Source organism: Labrus mixtus, chromosome 15 (assembly GCF_963584025.1).
Source record: "Labrus mixtus chromosome 15, fLabMix1.1, whole genome shotgun sequence".
In the NCBI taxonomy this organism is placed as follows: Eukaryota; Metazoa; Chordata; class Actinopteri; order Labriformes; family Labridae; genus Labrus; species Labrus mixtus.
In genome coordinates, this window is record NC_083626.1 from 4,736,426 (window position 1) to 4,756,820 (window position 20,395).

Genomic DNA, 20,395 nt, shown 5'->3' on the forward strand with positions numbered 1-20,395 from the left:
GCAAAATATCACAACTCGATAACCTTGAAGCATAAGAAGTATACAAATGGGGAATCTGATCATTTTGTGACGGTAGGGTTATCATTGAAAAAGTTACTGTAAACTGACTAAAATGAAAGCACATGTAAAAGCCATGAAGCTGAAACTTTTCCAAAGATTGTAAGTTGTGGTTGAGGAGGATGGTATTGACATCAAGTTCAGTACACATTCCTAAGAGAGCACTTAGTCATCCCAATCTGGCAAATCCCAATGCCTGATATTGCTCTTCCAGATTGTACACTCATATGGTATAAATATTGTTACTTTGCTTATCACAACAGAAACTGATCCATACAATAGCCCTTGAATGGTCTGGCTTCAATTTCACAGTGGGATCTGAAATGTGCTGACTCTAAATGCAAAGCTATGGATGTCTAATGGAACATTCCTGTGAGTATGGTTTACCAAATGTCAATAATTATAATTCACTCCAGAAGGTGAGGAATGTTTAAGCAAATCCAGCAAATTCTGCTGACTTGACGTTCTCCCCCCCCAAAAAAATGTACATTTGTTTACTGTATAATTATTGATAATTAGTAACACGTGCATTATAATCCTGCAATGTCTCTCAGTCTGCTCAAATGCGACGCAGATCCTTGATAGCATCATCATCATGTTTATTGGCAGACTCAGCAATCTATTTGAAACCAGATTTAAACAAACAGGATAAAAACACAATGTAAAAAACAAACAGACAAAACACTACCAATATCGTAAAAGACAGCTGTACCAGTGTCTCCAAAGGGATGACTGATATCGCACAGAACTATGACTTGGATTCCTCATCAGCATTATAATGGAGTTCTGAGAATCTTCCAATCTGCAGATACATTTGTACATCAAGTTTCTCATAAGAGCATGGAAAGTGTTAACGCCTATATTACAAAATAGTTCACCTGCACGAGTCCATCAAGGTTTTTTTCTTTTTTTTAATCGTATCCTCATGGAGTCATCATTAGCGACTTGAAGCTTTTTTAAGCTTGCCTTTTTAAGCCTGCCCTACAGGGGGCGGTACAAAGAGGAAAGAGGAGTTGCAGAAGATATTTATCTTGACATGGTCTAAACTCATTGAGAATTGTCTTGCCAACATATATTGTCGTGAGCATATCAAATCCTGCAATGTCTGTACATGTCATCATCATCAGACATTTGATCTGTAATAAAGTGCCCTAAATATTGTATTTTGCTGCAGACACTAAGCACCTGCCCCGACAGGTAAAAGTTGGGATAGTTGAGGTCCTTGTCCCTTTTTGACAGAGCTATTATCTGACGAGTTAATGTGCAATAACAGCTAAAACATATATTCATTAGGACAAACATGATGCAGCTTAATGAGACAAAACATTCATAAACACACAGAAAATCAGCAAAATGCAGGAGTATAAAATGAATGTAATTAAAAAAACATGCTCAAGTAGATCAGACTGCAGCTACAGAGACAATGCAACGTGTCTGAGACTCACAAACCTCATAAACAAATGCAACCACAAAACAAGCTATGCAGCACTAGTCTCCAGCCCTCTATGGAGGGTGTAAAGTAGAGCAGCTTGATTATTTGGCCCAGGAGAGAGAGAGAGGGAGACCAGGCACTGATTTTGATTAATTACTGTTTATCAGACCTCAAACAACACATGAATAAGGACTAATGATAGCTGCCAGACCTTAGTATTTATGCAGGCTACACCACTCTGCCTACTCTGTAACTTACACAAAAAGACTACAGTGCATCTTTATTTATTCTTTCTGTTTTTGAAACTAGATCACATTTTATGGAGATGTTTTCCCTCTGGTATCCTCTGGCTGCTCGATCTCAATTATTGATTTATAGAATTTCCTGATGGATGGATGGATAGCTGGATGTGTACTTGCAGTTTGTTAGTTAGGATCTGTTTGAATTCAGAACACATTTTACATTCTACAATATTTGTTTGAAACCTATGTAAGCAGCTAACACTTCCCAGACAGGTGGTACAAAGAGACGCTGAGATGATGCATTAAAAAAAGTATTTTCATTAAAGGTGCACTGTGTAGATTTGGTAGTGAAATTTGAAGGTTGGAGAAGTGAAACAATTCTATGTTATATTTTCTAGCCTAAATACACAAACGTTATTCAAAGAAAGAAATGGGTCCCTGGAACACTGTTAGCTAAAAAACTACCAGGAGAGTTACAGTTTCACTGTTGCAGGCCCCCCACCATAAATTCTAGCATTTTATCTTCAAACAGTGTTACAGGGACCAAATTTTGCTCTGAGGACAGTTTGTGTTTAGAGTTATGAACATGTACCACAGAATCAGTAGACTTCTCCTACATTTACATTTCTCTACCAAAACTACACAGTGCAGCTGTAATGAAAGTGGAAAAAACCTTGATATTTTATATGATGTATGGATAAACAGGGATAAAACATGTGAGCTAGCCGCCTAAGGCTCGGTATCAAAGTGTCAAACATGAGTCTTTAATGATGAAAAACGATGTCAGCTTGGAGACGAGCAAAAAAAAAACATTCATAACTGAATGAAATTGAACACTGAAGTCCAGCTAAGATTACTCTTAACACTCAAGTAAATCTACAATAACACAACTATATCATCCTTTTCTCAATTAGAGAATGTGTTCTGACATAAATTCAAACAATGTGCAGCACTATTTCAATCCAGGGTAAATATCCAGGGAGGATAAAACCACTAAATCCCTCTCAAATTAACCCTTTTGGAAGAGGAAAACTGAACTTTAATGTTCAATCTGGGGTTTAGTTTTGACAGGTGAGTGAGGAGACTTAATGGATATTACCCAGTATAAAGCATAACTCTGTTAGAAGATCCAGGAAAATGAAAAAAATGATTTAAAGTGGTGTGGTAGTGCAAGTGAGAAATGAAAATCTAGGTCATTATCATTAATTTTAAACTGTTTTGCGAGGGATTCTGATGAATATTTCAACTTCAGCTAAACATACAGCGAGGACTACGAGCCATCAGTTGTCAAATAACTTTTGATCCATATTTTACTTTTCACTCGTCTCTACTTCTCCTCCAGTTTTCACTCCCCGTGCCTATTCATCAGCCTTCCCTTCACCATCATCGTTTCCCCTGTTTCCATTTTCCTCTCTGGTTCAGACCCAAAAAAAAAAAGTCCTGTTAATCAAGGAGTCAGAAGAGTGTAACCACGAGAGGTGTCTGCTCCGTTCTCACATTATTCATATTCCTTCTGCCTCCATATGCTCTGCTTCACTCTTGTAATGAGGTGGAATTACATGTGGGACATGAGAGCGTGTTTGTAGGCGGCCTACGCGCATGTGGTTGTGTGTGTGAAACATGTCTAAATTACAGTGATTCGGTTTGGAGAACATGGCAGGTCTCCTCAGAGGGCTGGGATGTAAACCAGGAGGAGGCTCTGTGCTGTATACAGTCACCACAGCTGCACTATCACACACAGTAGTTTGTTTTACTGATATGGAAACTTCCACACCTCATTTTTTATGTGATTGCCTGCACTTCCTTATTAGCCTTTTTTTTCCCTTTCTGTTTCAGCACACTGAACAGTAGGCCTCGGTACAGAACTGAATTCCAAAATCTCATTATGTCCGGGGGAAAATGCTGTGAAGTCATTGGACTGTATAAAACCATTAAACACAGGCGGCTGTGGCTCAGTTGGTAGAGTCATCGCCTCTCAACCAGAAGGACGAGGGTTCAATCCCCAGCTGAGCAACATGTCCGATGTGTCCTTGGGCAAGACACTTAACCCAGAATTTCTCTCACTGCTTCAGTGGTGGTGTATGAATGGGATTAGTTACTTCTGATGGATGATATTACATAGCAATCACTACCATCAGTGTGTGACAGGTGGTGTAAAAGCACTTTGAGTAGTCAGAAGACTAGAAAAGTGCTATATAAACTCAAGTCCATTTACCATTTATATTCAAGTTTAAATGTTGTGGAAAAAAAGAATACAGCTAGATAGTAGATGACTGTTTCTCAGCTGGATACTAGCTGTCAGGTCACCACCATCACCACGAGATGCTATTGACCTTATTGGATTAACATTATCTTTTATGTTTGTCATATAAAGAAACTCACCAGATTTTTACATCTGAGAACATTAGAAGAATAAATTCACTCACAGGCTGCCATTCAGAGCTTGGCACATGTCTGTTGATTCAATGATTATTTGCATTTATAATATTTTATTTTATTAAGTTTTAACGTGGATGTTAATTTGAAAGAACATTATTTAAACCTTAAACCTCGAGTATATCTGGTTTCCGTTAACATCCAAACCCCGCTCTTACATGGCAGTCAACCTGAACAAGAGCATACCGCCTTCTGTACTTTAGAGAGATCATAGAATAACAAGCCAAAATGCCTGCTTCTGACCCGGGAGCTTTAATTGTGAGTGCTGCTTGACCTATAGTCTACATGAAGGTACTTCCAGATCGGTTATCATCACGGCCTCTTGATAAGTCAAATATATTGACATTACAAAAAGCTGATATTTTAGTTGTTTTTTGATGATACAGGTGTAATGGTTCAAAAATTGACCATGTTAACTGATGTCTCTGTGGTTATCATAGTTACATCAGATGTTGAAGATGGAAAGTGTCCTAACCCATTCCGCTTTGTTACGTTTTTTATTGTACTGACAAAACCAATCAACAGTGTCGTCATACTCCATACTTCATGGTTAAGATAAAATAAAGGTTGGTTAACTTTGACATTTCTGTAGATTTAGGATTACTTGGTGAAAGATGACTCACCACTCCTGGTCTTGGATAAGGGACCCTTCCCTCGTAGGCCCCCCATTGGTAGTCAGGGCCCTCCTTATGTGCAAAGGGTCCGTTGAAGGCTTCTCTGATGTCGGCCATACGATAAACGCACACAGCATAACCCTGGAACACATTACTGTGGAGGAGACGGGACAGTTTTCATTAGTCAAATATTATGATCCAGAATGGTTAAAAGAAACATAACATTGATATAAGGAGTAAGTCAGTCACTCAAAATTTCAAATTTGCTCTTAGAGACTTTGTAACTTTCTATTCATCATATATTTAAAAAACAAAGTTTAAATTATTATTTAAATCAAGGAAACATAGTATTTTTTAAATTGCAATTGATGCATAGATACCTTGTAAACTTATATGAGGCGTAATGATTGTTTACCTTATGCTGCTGAAGATGGCATACACATCTGGGTTCCTCTCGTCCTTCGTCCTCAGCAGGAAAACATCCTCTAATTTATATTAAAAAACAAAATCTAATTTAGAATGTGTGCTACATATTTGTGCTTTTGTGCACTTTGCATGTGAACGACTGAATGCTAAGGAGGAAGAGTGTGTGTGCTTAAGTCTGTGTGTGCATGTATCAAAGCCTTTAAAGAAAAAGGTGTGTGTGTGTGTGTGTATCTCACCCAGTTGGTTGAAGTGTGTGTCGATGCCGTGCGGTCCTGGTACAGAGCACACCAGCCTGGCTTTGATGAAGGTGCTCCATTTGTTCACCAACGCTCTCTGGCCTCCAACATCGTTCTGGCAGAAAAGACAAAGGAGTCTATAAAACAGCTGATTCAATTCCAAAAAACACCTTTTGATTGTTTGGGCTTTGTTCTGCAGCACATTGGATTTGGACTGAAATAAATACACAGAGGTTAAAGCAACTTTAAGGGTGTTTGGAGTAAGTGAAGCAGTGTAGTCTGTTTTGCAGAAATGAAAGAATGATTGAGTATTTGAAATTGAAATAAAAAGACGACAAAAACTGAAACAAGCAGGAAGCAGAGATGAGTTTTACAATCAGTGAACAGTTTAAAAAAGGAATGGAAATGTACTATGTCTATTTGATGTTTATAGTAAATACCTTAAAATGAAAACTGACACATCAATGCTTACTGTTTCATTTCGGGTAGGGCCCGACCGATATGGATATGGGGAGGGGGGGGGATCAGATATCGATAAATCGGCCGGTACCTTTCCTTAATCTATGTTCGATCTTTACAGATATATAGATGTACACATTTATTGCGTTGATCCCTCACAAATAGTTATCAAACACCAGTATAAGGAAGACAAGATGGTCATTCAACTGGAAGGTAACTGCGCATGTAAGTGCTTGAAACTCTGGAGGGTTTTAATGCTTGTTATAATCTATATAGCACATTCTGCAAAGAGAACTGCTAGTTTCATACAATGAAACTCAAATAAAATGCTTTGTGACTGGTGAATAAATCTGAAATAAATATGAACTGGATATGCTAATATCTGCCGATACCATCGGCTGGACGATTAATCGGTCAGGCCCTTATGTATGTAAAATAATCAAATTTTCCAAATTGCTGCTACTGTGCGTTAGCTACACATGCACAGACAATTACACCAAGATATGACTCTTTTGAACCTTTTTAAGTGTAAGCTCACAATACCTTCTGTTCTGCAGAGAATAAATGTGTTGGGACTCAGAAATAGAGATGAGGGTTTATCTATGAGTGTTTATGTGTCCCTTTTTCATCAGAGACATAAGGAGTTATTTTGCAGGGACATTTTGTGTATGTATTGTATGTACTGTAATGCATATCAGCGGTAATAATTTGTTTCTTGGCAAGAAGCTCCGCAGGGAAAAGCGATGAGAGCCGAAAGGAGAAAAAAAGAGTTTACTGTGGGGAGAGAAAGATGGAGACAGATGGAGAGAACGCAAAGAGATTGAGAAGTATGACAAAGTTATAATTTGAGGGTTTAGGTGGGATTTTGTACTCTGTGCAAACTTTTCTGGAACAGTTGCAAAGTCTCTGAGGAAATCCTGCAGCTGTGTTTGAATGTGTGTATTTTCTCGGTATTCTACCATGTGTACCTGCATTTGCTGCACAGAGCGCACAGAGCAATGCATGAATAATGTGAGAGAATGTGCAGAGCAGATGGAGATCACAGTTGGACGATTTGACAGCTGTGTGTGTTTTGGAAGGATAAAAGATTCGGACTATCTTGATGCCTTCACGGCCCTTCAGGGAAACATAGATAATTGATTGCCCCCGAAGACGTTTGTCTTTTACACGAGAGGGTTAAGGAGTCTCCAAAAAAACATAACCTGAAGCTTTTTCTGCAAATGAATGTAACCATGTGGAAAATGGCTCCTCCATTATATTACTGTCTTTTTAGCTACACTTTGCTTTTCATCTGTGATTTTATTTAACACTCTTTTGGTGGATTTTCTGTGGGAGTTTGAAACAATACATGAGACTGAAAGGCCTGGAAACTAAAAAAAGTTAATATTCATAATGGATCCCTCAGAAAATTAAAAAATCCCAGAAGTACTCTCCGACTTTCCCAGATCATCACGGCTAAACTGAAACACGCCTGTGGATGTCTCATTCCTTTAAATGTGTTTGGCCAGGACGAAGCGTAAAGCTAACGTGACCATCTGTTCTCTCTCCTCATTCCACGATTATAGATGATATATCTATCTTTCTGTGCTTCATAATTAACTGGATAATCCCTAGTAAGAGGGATTTCCCTGGGTAGAAAACTTTTTCAAAATAAATCTTCATGCTTTGAGCACTTAAAATGAAAAACCCAGACACGCAGTGATAGATATCTCAAAGCTAAAGCAAGTTGATGTTACCACTGCAAAAACTCAAATCTTACCAAGTATGTTTTTCTAAATAATTTAAAAGATATTATAACACAAAACATAATCCACTTTCACCTGACAAAAAAACAAAAAAACAAGGCCCTAATTGCTTGTGATGAGTGGAAATTGCTGTTTTGACTTATCAATTTTCTTGATAAAGATCTAATTTAAAAAAATGTACATTGGCAGCTCTATCACTTATTACTAGCAATGTGGGCCTTATTTTAGCTTTTACTTTCATGAAGTAAGGTGTTTATCTGGACTTGTCAAGTGAAAGTGGGCTTATATTCAGTGTATTGAGATATTTTTGCCAAAAACACATTGTAAGATTTGAGTTTTTGCAGTGTAGCTCTCAGTTTCACATATTTATTGTGCATAAATCACTTTTATGTAAGGTTGTGAAGTTGCCCCACACGGCAATAAGTCGATATCATTATATATTGTACACAAAAATTGAATGAAAACATAGAAAGTGTCTTACCGCACACACTCTCCCGACACGGGTGTGTATGGCCCCCTCCCTGTCCCCCGCCTCCGTGGCCTTCTCAGTGAAGAAGAAATACACTTTGTCGTTGTCTCGGTCGTCGTTGTCTGGGATGAGGTGAGCAGCAATAAACTTTGGATCTGCAAAGAAAGACGTAGAAATGCAGACTAAGTTAAAAAACAAAACAGTTTTCCCATGTGACGTATTATACCATCGCCTGAAAAATCAGAAGTATCTGATCAGCTGTAAATACACATGTAAAGTACCAACTAACTATCACTGATTAAATGGCTCTTTTCATCATGGCTTTAAGACATTTGAGACATTCTAAATGTATAAGTTTCTCTAACCTGTGATTTTTAACACTATAAGTTAACAAAATCAAACGGGTCATATAGATAATGGTTTCTTGTCTTATTCCTCCATTGAGTGGAACAGATGAATTAAACAGGGATGAGTTACCGTGGAGGAGTTTCTGGTCAGTCTCTGTCCTCATGGTGGAGCGACCTCCCATACTCCTGAAGATCACAGAGTCTCTGCCCAGGAAGTCTGCTGTCAGTCCTGCATACAACTCCCCACCTACACAGAGGACAGGTCAGAGGTGGTCAGAGAGTTTAAAAAAGAGGCGTAGCAGAGGAAACGAATGGGACAGAGAGAAGGGCCAGGGGGGAAAGAAGTGTAAAAAGCTCATAAGAATGTAAAGGAATGGTGGCAAAAAAGGAAAAGAGATTAGGGGAAATAAAATCTACGGTAATGGAGAACAGTGAGGAAATCAAAGGTGACAGAGAAGGATTTTGCGGTTTTGGGCAAAAAAAAAAGTGGGGAGGGAAGGGAAGAGGAAATCGAACAAATCCTGCATAGAATACACTTTGAGAGTAACCCGAAACCAAAACTCAAACGCACTCTGTTCGGTTCCTTCTCCACTGAGACTGAGACCATAAACACAGACTCATTTTGAATTTCTGCAACCCATGAAAACTGATAATCCTGCAAATGGAAATGAAATATTTCCTGTAGCACCACCAGTACATAACCTGAAAAACATTCTGCTGAGTAATCCATCTTTAGACGAGAAAACTGCCTCAGCTAACTCTGAAACAGCTCCAAACCCAAATCACTCCACCAGCTGTTAGATAATGAAGAATAATGTGAGATAGCTACAGACTAATCCTGGTGTTTTGTATTAAATACGACCACCATTACCATACCAGACTGCTTGAGTGATCTCATGGGTATAAATTGATATCTTATTTAGCTGCAATAAAAGGATCACACCAATCCAAACACAGAGAGATTCAATCCAAACAGACACGCCTAGTCTCAGTAATTGCTGATGACAGGGTCTATTATGCTTTGTGTATTTTGGGAGAATCTCTTGAAATGAAAGAGACGGAAACTTTATCGTTTAGACAGCTGATGTAAGTCACTTTCATCGTCTTTTACGGCTTCTTTCTGGCCATCACTTTTTCTCAACTGCTCATTATGTGCGTTCATTTGTGGGTCAAGCTCTATTTATTTGACTGGTATTCTTTTTTGCATTATAGTTTCGTTATTTTAAGGATTGTGTAATTACCATTAGAGTAATAATGGGAGTATCTGTAAGGTCAAAGAGAACTATTTTCTTTTTGCAACACATTGATCCCTGAGGAGAGAAATCCATTGACTCATTGGGTCAGGAGTCATGTTCAGAGATAGCCCAGAAATCCTCCAGTAAAAGGAGATCTCTGGTCATCTTACCCAACCCTGCTGACCTCAAGACGGACATTTCTGCTGAGTCAGCATTTTTCAATTTAGCTATTTCCAAAAGTGGCTTTCTATTTTTGGGTGTATACATGTGGAGTGATCACCATCCTCTCCCAGCAAGTACAGAATCTTTGTATTTTCAATCTCTCTACAAGGACTTTCCGCAGGCCGTTCCTCTGCAGCTCTGTATGTGTTGTTCACTATGTTTCCTGCTGAAGTCCAAAATACTGAGGACTGAACATTTTCCTGCCAAATTGGATGCCTTATGGGAAAAATGTGGATGCTGAAAACACCCAGCTGCAGAATGAGCAAGGTGGGATAGACAGACAAACACACACACATACACACACTTTCACCCTCAGTGGCTTACAGGATAATCTGTCACTGCTACAGTTCAGCATTATATCACAAACTAAATAACTTATGACATTCAAAGGAAAACACCCAGAACTTTATAAGCCAGTCAGCAAAAGTCTGTGTGTGCAGGCGTGTGTGTGTGTCTCTGTGTGCCAAAAAAAGTTTCCCCATTGGCTACTCTTATTATCAATTTGGGATACATACAATAATAATATGGCAGAGATCTATGTAGAGAGGTGAAAGGGGCAACAAACACACTCTCTGACTTTGTCATTTTATATAGTTGGACGTGGCAGATAAAGGATACTAAGCGACATCAAAGACAAGTGCTAATGTGACAGCTTTGTCAAAGCAGTTCTATTTGTCAAAGAGGTTGTGCAAAGAGATACAACACCAACCTCTTTGGATCTTATAACCTCTCTGTTTGTAGTGATTGTTGAGGGATTTCTGCCTTTAGTGTGACAGTTTGCAGAGAGGAGTAATACAGGAAAAAGAGGGCAGAGAGAGGTATGACGTGCAGCAAAGATCTCCAGCCAGAAGTGAACCATCGACGTGGTGATCATTTAGCATCCACTGTAACAATATTAATACCAGCGCTTCATCTCTGTTTCCAATAAACTATTTTTGAGAAATACAGTCAACACAACATGGGACATACCACTGAAGGTGCTTGCAAAGGGTAGGCTGGGGTCATGTGGAACCTTCCCTCGTCCGTTCTCCACGTTGGTAGGGTCCATTGTGAACACGTGCTGTGAAAAGACAAAAAGCATGAACACAGTTTGTAAGACAACATGTATCAACTCAACGTGTAATGTCCTCAATGCTCAACATGCTTCAGACTACAGACTTTAAGCCAGACAACATTATGTTCATCAATCCTTCCATGTGGAAAACCCTTTTTACTGTCTGCTTTGGAAACACAGTAAGCTCCCTGGAGCACCTGAGATTAATTACTTTGTTCAAGAAAATGTTTCCAAGTATGGGCACAGAGTGAACCAACCCAGACCTTTAATAACAGGTTTGATTTCAAGAAATAAAAGCCATTCTTCTTCTTTTCTGTCCCATTGTTCACATACAAAAAGGGGGACAGGAACTGGTTCCAGTCTCAGCCTGTGTTTCATATTTATTTGTCCTTCTACTGAACTCTGCATCTGTCTGAGAACTGTCTGAAAACGAGGAAATGCTGGATCAATGCAGTTTGCCAGACTTCAGACAAATTTTCCATTTAGTTCCCAGCGCACGATCAAGCCTGAGAGATCAGCTGTATATTGAGTATAATCAGCAGGATAACAAAAGACATTTAGTTATCAAATACAAAATACACTTAGATTCCAAACTTTATTAAAAGACAAATATTTGACAGCAGATATGAAAATCAGTTTTCAAATCCTTAATCTAATTCAAAACGGACCCTAAAGTTACTGAGCAAGCAACATGTCCGATGTGTCCTTGGGCAAGACACTTAACCCCGAATAGCTCCCATTGCTTTGCTTTGCAACGTATGAATGTGTATGAAGGGGATGAGTTACTTCTGATGGTCACTTACACAGCAGCCTCTGCCATCAGCGTGTGAATGTGTAGGTGTGACATGTGGTGTAAAAGTGCTTTGAGTAGACAGAAGACTTGAAAAGCGCTATACAAGTTCAAGTCCATTTACCATTTACCAAGTCAATAAACCACATTCAGGAACCTTTTTGACTTGGTCATAGAAGCAGCTGGTGTATGGTATGTGTTTCTGCTGAATAGATGATGTACTGTCATCACAATTTTATCAGCTTAATCAGATTTGGCTGTTTTTTCAAAGCTTCAAATGTGTCTTCCTTTTTTTCAGTTCAGAAATGCCCTGAACTGCAACAACCCCAACCTGAACCTATTAGACTCATAGTATATCTGTGAGACTTCTTTTCATAGCACTAACTAAAGCACCGGCTGCTGGCTGGACAGTTGCACATTTATTGCCGAAAAGTTTCTTGGTGCAAGTAAACTATATCACTTCACCAAATGAGGATTTAAAGAAGTTAAGGAAGCAGCTCAGCTTGCAGCCTACAAAGCACAAGGAACGTACACGACACAAACTGATCTTGTAATAAGAAAAACTATCTTTCTCAGTTTTTTTTAACAGTTTCATTGTACGTTTTATGTTCAGGACAGGGGAGGAGACATACGGCATGTTAATACGGCTCCTGATAAAAACCTTGACAAATCAATGAAGGAACTCTACCCAAAAACATGCCAGAGAGAAGACAAGCTTTTGGCAGCTCGGCACGCAGCCCCCCAGACTCCTTGAGTCCCTCACAGAAGACAATCAGAAGAATCCAAAATACATGATCTATATTTTTATGTTTGTTTAAAGAGACGTATGCAGAAAAAGAATTGATAAAACTTTCAGTTTTACTTGTGCCTCTAGAGTTGACATCAGACTTCAGTCAAATTCTTTTTTCTTCTTCTTTTTTTGAGTGAAGCATTGAGGAAGAAAGGAGGTATTTAAAATGACAAAATACTTTTTAATTCCTTTGTCATTTAACGGTTAGTCCATTTCACCAGACAACCATTGGCCACATCCTTTGATTGTGCATTTCATTTTCAGGTCAAAACAGGGTCACTGCAATCAAAATGGAATTTTGTTTTAGCCTTTTTTTTTCAAATCAAGCCACATCAGAGTACCCGTCTGTCTCTGCCAGAGCAGCCTGGGTGTGATCAATCTGAGGCCAAACATTATTCCAGGATAAAAGGGGAATAAAGGGGCGACAGGACCTCCAGGAAGACCTCGTGTTTGATTGCGTATGAGTGATTTAAGTGCCCTTACAGTGACCCATTTCTGTGACTCTCTGTTCCTCTCATAGACAATGGAGTATTGTTACAGGGAGGGTGAGTCTTCCACTGAACTCAGATCACAGGGGAGATGATGACATTGAAGTCAGCAGGATAAAAATACTGAAAGAAGCACATTGGACAATGCACACACCCACGCACATGACGGTTTGTACGTGCACCAACACATTCTAGCTCGTACAATAACCCTAATACGTGCTGAGAAACATGGACAGAGCAAATTGCTACTGTCAGAAACACAGCAAAGATTAAATATACACTGGCATATCTAACCGGCCTCAGGAAATAAGGAGAGACGGTTCATTTCATATTTGATCCATATGTTGCATTTTGAATGTTCATGAAGTCGTGTGAATGAGTTCTACAGGTGTCAAAGTGAACATGTTCAGCCCAGCAGCACGCACACTTCCTGTACAAACTCTCACAAATAATCAAACTTGAGGCAATGAGAAATATTCAAGATGTACTCCGAATCTTCTCCCCTTCTACATTCCTTTAGTGCTGCAGAACAGTGTGATTAGTTTAGTCATTTTCACTGGAGTCAATGCACATAAGGATCATTTATTAATACATTTTTAAGTTGTACCATGTGTAAGTCTTTGGGCAACAATTGGAAATCCACCATTTGAAGAAGAGTGTTACTTTCGCAAATTAGGTTTTCAGAATGTGAAGGCTTTCAGACAAACACGTTTTTCTCTGAATCCAGATGTGGGAAGTACTTTTGCTTTCTTACAATACTGTAGTAGAATTTAAATATATCTGTTCTTTTTAGAGCCCGACCGATTAACCGGCTGGCCAATAATAGTTCATGTTTACCACAGTCATTTTTAACATGATGAAACCTCTTAAAAGACATCAGAGGGACACTTCTACTTTGGAGTGGAGGCTTCTAGTGTGTATGTGATGTTCATGACCAACAGGTTGAACGTCTAGCAGCATGTAATAGGTCAAAAAGCAAACACTGTGTAGCATCTCTTAATCTGCTCTGATGTCATTGACAATCTCAATCCAGAAGATTCCCTCTCGCCTCTCTCCCCTCTTCTGATGTATTTGTTTTACCTCTATACTGTAATTACATTTCAGAGTCTGTACTTTAAAAAAAGTTGAATCAGTACTTTCACATCACAAGACTTTTTTCACACAGGTACTTGTAATTAACAGAACTTAAAAATAAAGTGCATACATTTGCCACCTCTGTATCTAAAAGATACTGAACAAAAAATGTAATTCTTGAAGCGTATGTATATTCCTTTACACATGTGGTGTTAGTTCACTTTGTAGCCTACTGAACCTTTGCCCTCCTTTCTTGCATCACCCCCGCTGCTTCTATTCTTTCTCTCTCTCTGAGGTTCTTCTCGCCACTTTTTGTTCACTCATTCGTCATGTTTTGTCTTTCAGCACCTCTTTGCTCTCTTGATACTGAAGTTAAACATCACTGCATTTCTGTGTTTCCCATCAGTGTGTGTAAGTGTATGTGGTTAAGTGTGAGTGTGTGTGTGTGTGCAAATGAGACAGTGCAGTTTTAGGTTTGTGGTTTGTTTGTGTGTGCGCATGTGTGTGTCTGTGTTATCTCATTATGATCCAGAGGAATGGTGTGGCTGCCGGTGCAGCTGATTAGACTGTCAGAGTCACTCTGCCAAGACAAATACACACAAGTGCTTTGGATACAGAGACAGAGGGAGATATTCAGGCCACTTTGTTCTCAGCAGTGCCAAGCCAAACACATCAGGACCCCAACTACAAAACCATTGAGACAAGTGACTACAAATTCCATATTTGTGTTCACATACCTGCCAAACAAACTTGACTCTAATGAATGATTTACCAATAAGCTATTTTTGTCATATTTCGAAACAGTGGCAACTTCTCAGCAAACATACAGTGTATTTTTAAAGGAACAGTCCTTACCAAAAGTTCTAGACAAAAAAAAACCAAATACCAGCAGTAATGCATGTTATAGTAAAAGTTCCTTTGAACCAAAGAGATCCTTGGGTTTTCTTTCTGGACTTACCATTTTAAACAATATTAAGTCATACAGGATAAAAGCCATTGTCCAACAGCCACCTCATGCTGTTTCAATATTGTTGGAACAGATTGTTGTATGTTTTGAGTATTAAAGGACTTGATCTTTTTTGTATTTTCTGGACACAGGGGACTTGGTATTTTTTGGGTTTTTTTTACATTCATTGACAATGCAATGGCTGCAAATTAGCAAGAGTTTCTTTTACTTCATCTAAATGCCGAAGAAAACCACAAAATGTAAGAATAATGCCAAGCCATTGAAGAACTCACTTTATATAACAGATTGCACTTGCTATGATAAGAGACATTGTGCATGCAGGAGATGCAGTAAATCAGGTTGAAAAAGGGAGACATCCAGGTCCCACAGTGCAGAAAGTTCTGCAATAATGAACAAAGGCTTCTCTTTTTAAATTTGACAATTTGAAACATCTGTCAAGGGTTGCAGGTTTTTTCTTTAATCCTCAAAGGGCCATTATTGCTTTAGTTTTCACAGTTGAACCCCCAACCCCACCACCCCCCAAGGCCAAGGTGTTGTCGGGTCTTTTTGCAACTGATTATTTGTCCAAATAATATTTAAGTGTGTGGTGTCCATCAACCATCTTTTATATACACAATTCCAGATCGGGCTACCTCTGGAGTACCCGCAATTACCAATGAGAGCCAATAGACTGGAAGGCATCACCAATCGGATGTTGCATACTTTTACAGCTTGCAAACATAGACGCACAACTGTGACACAAGCCAAGTGGAATATTTAAAAGACGCTTGTGGAATTATGACAACATGGGTGCCTTTATGTCTCATGTATCAGATGACGCCAATCGTTCTCCATATTAGTTTCTCTTCTGGAGTCTTGATTGATCTCCTCTCTGTGGAATCACCACTGTGTATCCGTTACCTCAAAGGATAGGTGTGTGGTCTTGCAGTCAGGCCGGATCGTCTACTGTGCGAGTTCAAAGGATTAGAATGCTAAAATCAGTTGAAATCGTCCCTATGTTTGTGGTCTCCCACGTTCTTAAAATCGGTTATGATTCAAAAATCGTCTTGTGTGTAGCCAGTCTTTATCTCATTATCTGGTTTAAATAATGTTCTAGTGTGAAATATTATAGTTTGAATCTGCTTCGAGGATCTTTAAAGTCATCTTGGCAAACAAACACACTTCTTTGGAATACCAGTGGACTGGGCCAGTCCTCCCTGTTCAGTAAAATCAATGACTGGGCTCCATCTGTCAACACTCAAGTGTCACTTCAATTAAAGGATTGGAAGTTCCCTCTCATTTAATCTTGTTTTTTTCTTTTCTTTTTGTGTAGAGTATAGAGAAAAAGGGTGAGACAGGACACGAGCTGATGAGGAGTTATGGTTATGATTACAGATATAAAATACTAAATGGGCTGGAAATGAGCAAAAATTACATTAAAAAAAGTCAGAAGCAATAAAATAGAAGGCTCCATTCATCTCCAGTTTGAAGGGCTTCGATCCAAAGACAACATACATGGGAAAATAACTGGGTGATTTATAAGCAATTATTTTTTATTATGGTTTCAATCTTTTAGTCCACATTAATGCTGCACTATTGACCCTGCTGAAAAGCATTTTTCCCAAATGGATTGAAAAGTGTCCCATGATGGAATTCTGCCATCATGGTGAGAGGAAGTGAGGGATTCAGCAAGAACAGAGAAGCTGTGAAGTGAAAGTATGCTTTTACTTTGAAAAGGATTACAGGATAGGGCAAATTCCTCCTTTGTAGCAATCTCAATTTAGGCTCTGCATCCTTCAAAAGGAAGGGAAAGACTGCGTCACAGTGGTGTGTCAAATGCTTTACGATATCAGAGGCTCTTTTAAATGCGGCCAACAAATGCTACCCACAAAGGCCCAACATATCCCAGAATTTATTTCACGCCAAGTCAAACAAAAGACATAGGTCATGACCCAAACAGCAAACTTTCATATTATCCATATATTATTGTCCAATTGAGTATGTAATATGATCTGGAATCATAGTATGCAATATTTTTGATTGCTAGAAATGCCTGGAAGTACACTAGATCAGCCAGAACTTGAAAGAAGAACTGAAAGAATGACACGGGAAAACAATGAATGCACGATACATTCCTCATAGACTATTCAATGGCAGAGCTCACCAGCTAGCATACTAGCAGCATACGAATAAAAGTAACTGAACTTTAATATGCTTTAAATGTTGTTTGAATAATACTTAAATGACTGTGTAGCTGTATTAGTAATGAACAGATGTATATCGTTTGATGGTCTTGTTAGCTTGATGCTAGCTTATCCAATGTAGCTTGACTGGAAGTACATCATGTGACCTGCAGTTTAGTATGTTGCTTACGGCATACTAACAGCTGGGTTAGTATGAATTATGCAGTATAGTTTTTGAGTATGTAATAGGCAGTTCGTTAGTATGTGTTGTCAGACACGGTTAAACTTTCAAGTTGCACAAAAGTAGGCTACACTTTAAAAATGTAAGTAACTGGTTTCAGCTTAGCTTAAAGGCTAGAAGAAAGAATCAAAGGGGCCTTGAAGTTTCTTTAATTTTTCATCTTTCATCTTTCAAATAATAGGTTGTTTCATAACTTTGGTTATGTTCACTAGTTCTAGGGCAGCTGTTGAGTTTGCTCAAAATGAGGAGCAGCACATAGTAACAATAGGGTAAGAGCAGGAGCTGCTGGTGTCATGAACTGGAAAGCCTTTACTGACCACTGAACTGAACTGAACTGAACTGAACTGAACCAAACAGTCTCATTTCAGCTCAGACTGAGCGGTCTACTCAGGCTATGAAGCCCTGGGTCCTGGGTCTTTTGTCCTTTGGCTCTTAACTTCCTTTCTGTAATGCCTGTGGCTGTGTGTTTGTGTGTGTATGTTTGTCTTAATACACACTTGCTTCCATATATTTACATTTGAAAGTGCATGTCTTTCATCGTGTTTGTGTGTGTTACTGTCTGTTTCTCCTCTTATTTATGTGTACACGTTTGTGTTATTGGTTTTGTTTAATGGTGTGTGTGTGTGTGTGTGTGTGTGTGTATTCGTGTCTCTGTGTGTGTGTGTGGGATCGTGCCCTCTGTGTGTCATCACTGAAATATGGTGGTTTATTTTCACATCTATGACACTCTTCGAGCAGCCGTGTCACTCACCATGGGGTCTCAGTTTGTGTGTGTGTGTGTGTGTGTGTGTGTGTGTGTGTGTGTGTGTGTGTGTGTGTGTGTGTGTGTGTGTGTGGGTGAGAGCGGGAGTGAGGCAGAAAAACAAAGTCACAATTATTAGCTTTTGAATCAGGAACATGTGCAGAGAATTAATCTAAAGATAGTTTAACCCCCCCCCCAAAAAAAGCGCTTCTGACACAGTTAATGAAAAAAGGCGACACACTCAGTGAAGAAACGGCGACATATTGCACTGAGTATGACGCAATTTAGGTTCAATGAAATAGAATTTTATTTCACAACCACTTCAAGAGACTTTTGGCTGTCTTGAACTGTGGAGTTTGAATGGATTGCTGTACTATAATATAAATCTGAATGGTTTTGTTTGTTTCTGTCTTTGGACAAAATCATGAAATATTGTTGGACTCATGGACAATCATAGTTTATCAAATATTAATAAAGTTTGAGGGAGCCTATTCTTCACTTCAACACAGCGGACGTATAAATGAGTCTAATTCACAAACCTCTGATGTTTTACTTTCCGATACTTTATCTTTTAAAACGATCCAATCTCCATTATTTTAATGATTGATAGTATCCAACAGCAAAGAAAGATATCAGCCGATATATCGGTATCAGATTTTTTCCCCTCCCCAATAATGATATAGGATCTAGTATCCAAAAGTACTGAAGCTTTCAAATACTTCATATCTTCACTCATTTTAACCACAAGCTGCCATGAGCGAAAGAGAGAGCACTGTCTGAATTGCCGAAATCATTGCCAACGTATTTGTGCAATTGTTGTGCATTATTCTGGCAGCTTCTTTTGGAATCGAAAATAAGACATCTACAAATATTGGTAACTTGTAATCTGGTATCGTGATAATCCTACTTTGCATTTCTTGTATAAAGTCAGGCATAAAATGAATGGAAAATATGTCAAAACAAGATTGTGACCAAGCGAGAGAAAGGTGGAATAAGAGAGACAGAAAAAGTTTGTGTATGTCTGCCTCAAACTGAGATGAAACACCCACAAGGTCAAAGGTCATCCCACCCAGAGTCCCGTCCAAGGGATCGCGGCCTCAGTGCTCTGGAGAGGTCAGACAAACAGACGAGTGTTTGTTCTCCACCAGTTAATGATTGGTTAAATAAATGGACAGGCTCCCTGTGGCGTCTTTCATCCAGACGGACGGTAAGGAGCTGAAAAGACGCAGGTTGTAGTCTGAGTGATGGTGGGACACACACACACACACACACACACACACACACACACACACACACACACACACACACACACACTTAAATACAGACACACACATGCAGAAGGATATCTATAGTATCCTAACATCGGTCAGGAAAGCTAAAGTGCTTTAATCACACATGTGGCTGTTCAGCCTGGGAGTGATTTCATGCACACCTGGGCATGCACACAGTTTTAGCACATACACACATAACCTTGGGTAATTAAAACAAATGCAGCAATGTTTGTTGAAGTTTATGAAGGTGCTAACATTTTAAGTATAATTTTTTGGATACATTTAGTTACAATTTACTTCTTGGTTGCCAGATTTATTTTTAAAAAATGTATTATTTAATCCATGTGTGTAATAATTTGTAAATTATTTATTATTTGTCTTTATTGTTTTGCTTAATTTTCTCTTAAAGTTCCTTTAAATCAAACTTTTTTGTTTTCATTTTGGTATTGGCATCTTTGACTCCCACAGCACTGCAGTCAGCAAGAGAAGACATTCATATTGATTCTGCAATGGTGTAATCATGGCATCCCGGTCTGTGAATTCACATTGCTAGGGAATCTAGTGCAGCGGGAACTCCAAATACACACAGTCAGACATGCACACACACACACAGCAATGTGCTCTCCTGCTGGTTCCACTGATCCTGTCTCACCCCTGAAACGATTCTGTTACTACCTCCAAAGGCGGCACAGAGAAGGGATCACTTTGTCACCCCATTACCCCTCCGAAGAATTCATATTGAAGGCACAGGGGTGTAAAACTCACACCCTGAAATGGCCAATGACCAAAATTCCATTACTTACTGTGCATAAATGTACATGCATGACATTTCTGGAGCTGCACTGGTTGGCATTCAAGTAACTCTGCATTTAATGTGTTACAACACAAAATCATAT

General features: G+C 39.0%; 1 protein-coding gene across 1 annotated transcript in view; it reads right to left on the reverse strand.

The window, feature by feature from the left end:
• Nucleotides 1-20,395, reverse strand: part of sema3bl (sema domain, immunoglobulin domain (Ig), short basic domain, secreted, (semaphorin) 3bl) — a 75,615-nt gene that overhangs the window by 12,803 nt on the left and 42,417 nt on the right. The window contains exons 5-10 of the mRNA XM_061056590.1: nt 10,890-10,980; nt 8,594-8,710; nt 8,129-8,271; nt 5,444-5,558; nt 5,197-5,266; nt 4,791-4,935 (exon numbers count right to left, since the gene is read on the reverse strand). Of these exons, the coding sequence (XP_060912573.1) occupies nt 4,791-4,935; nt 5,197-5,266; nt 5,444-5,558; nt 8,129-8,271; nt 8,594-8,710; nt 10,890-10,980 (681 nt within the window). The remainder of the gene's footprint in view (nt 1-4,790; nt 4,936-5,196; nt 5,267-5,443; nt 5,559-8,128; nt 8,272-8,593; nt 8,711-10,889; nt 10,981-20,395) is intronic.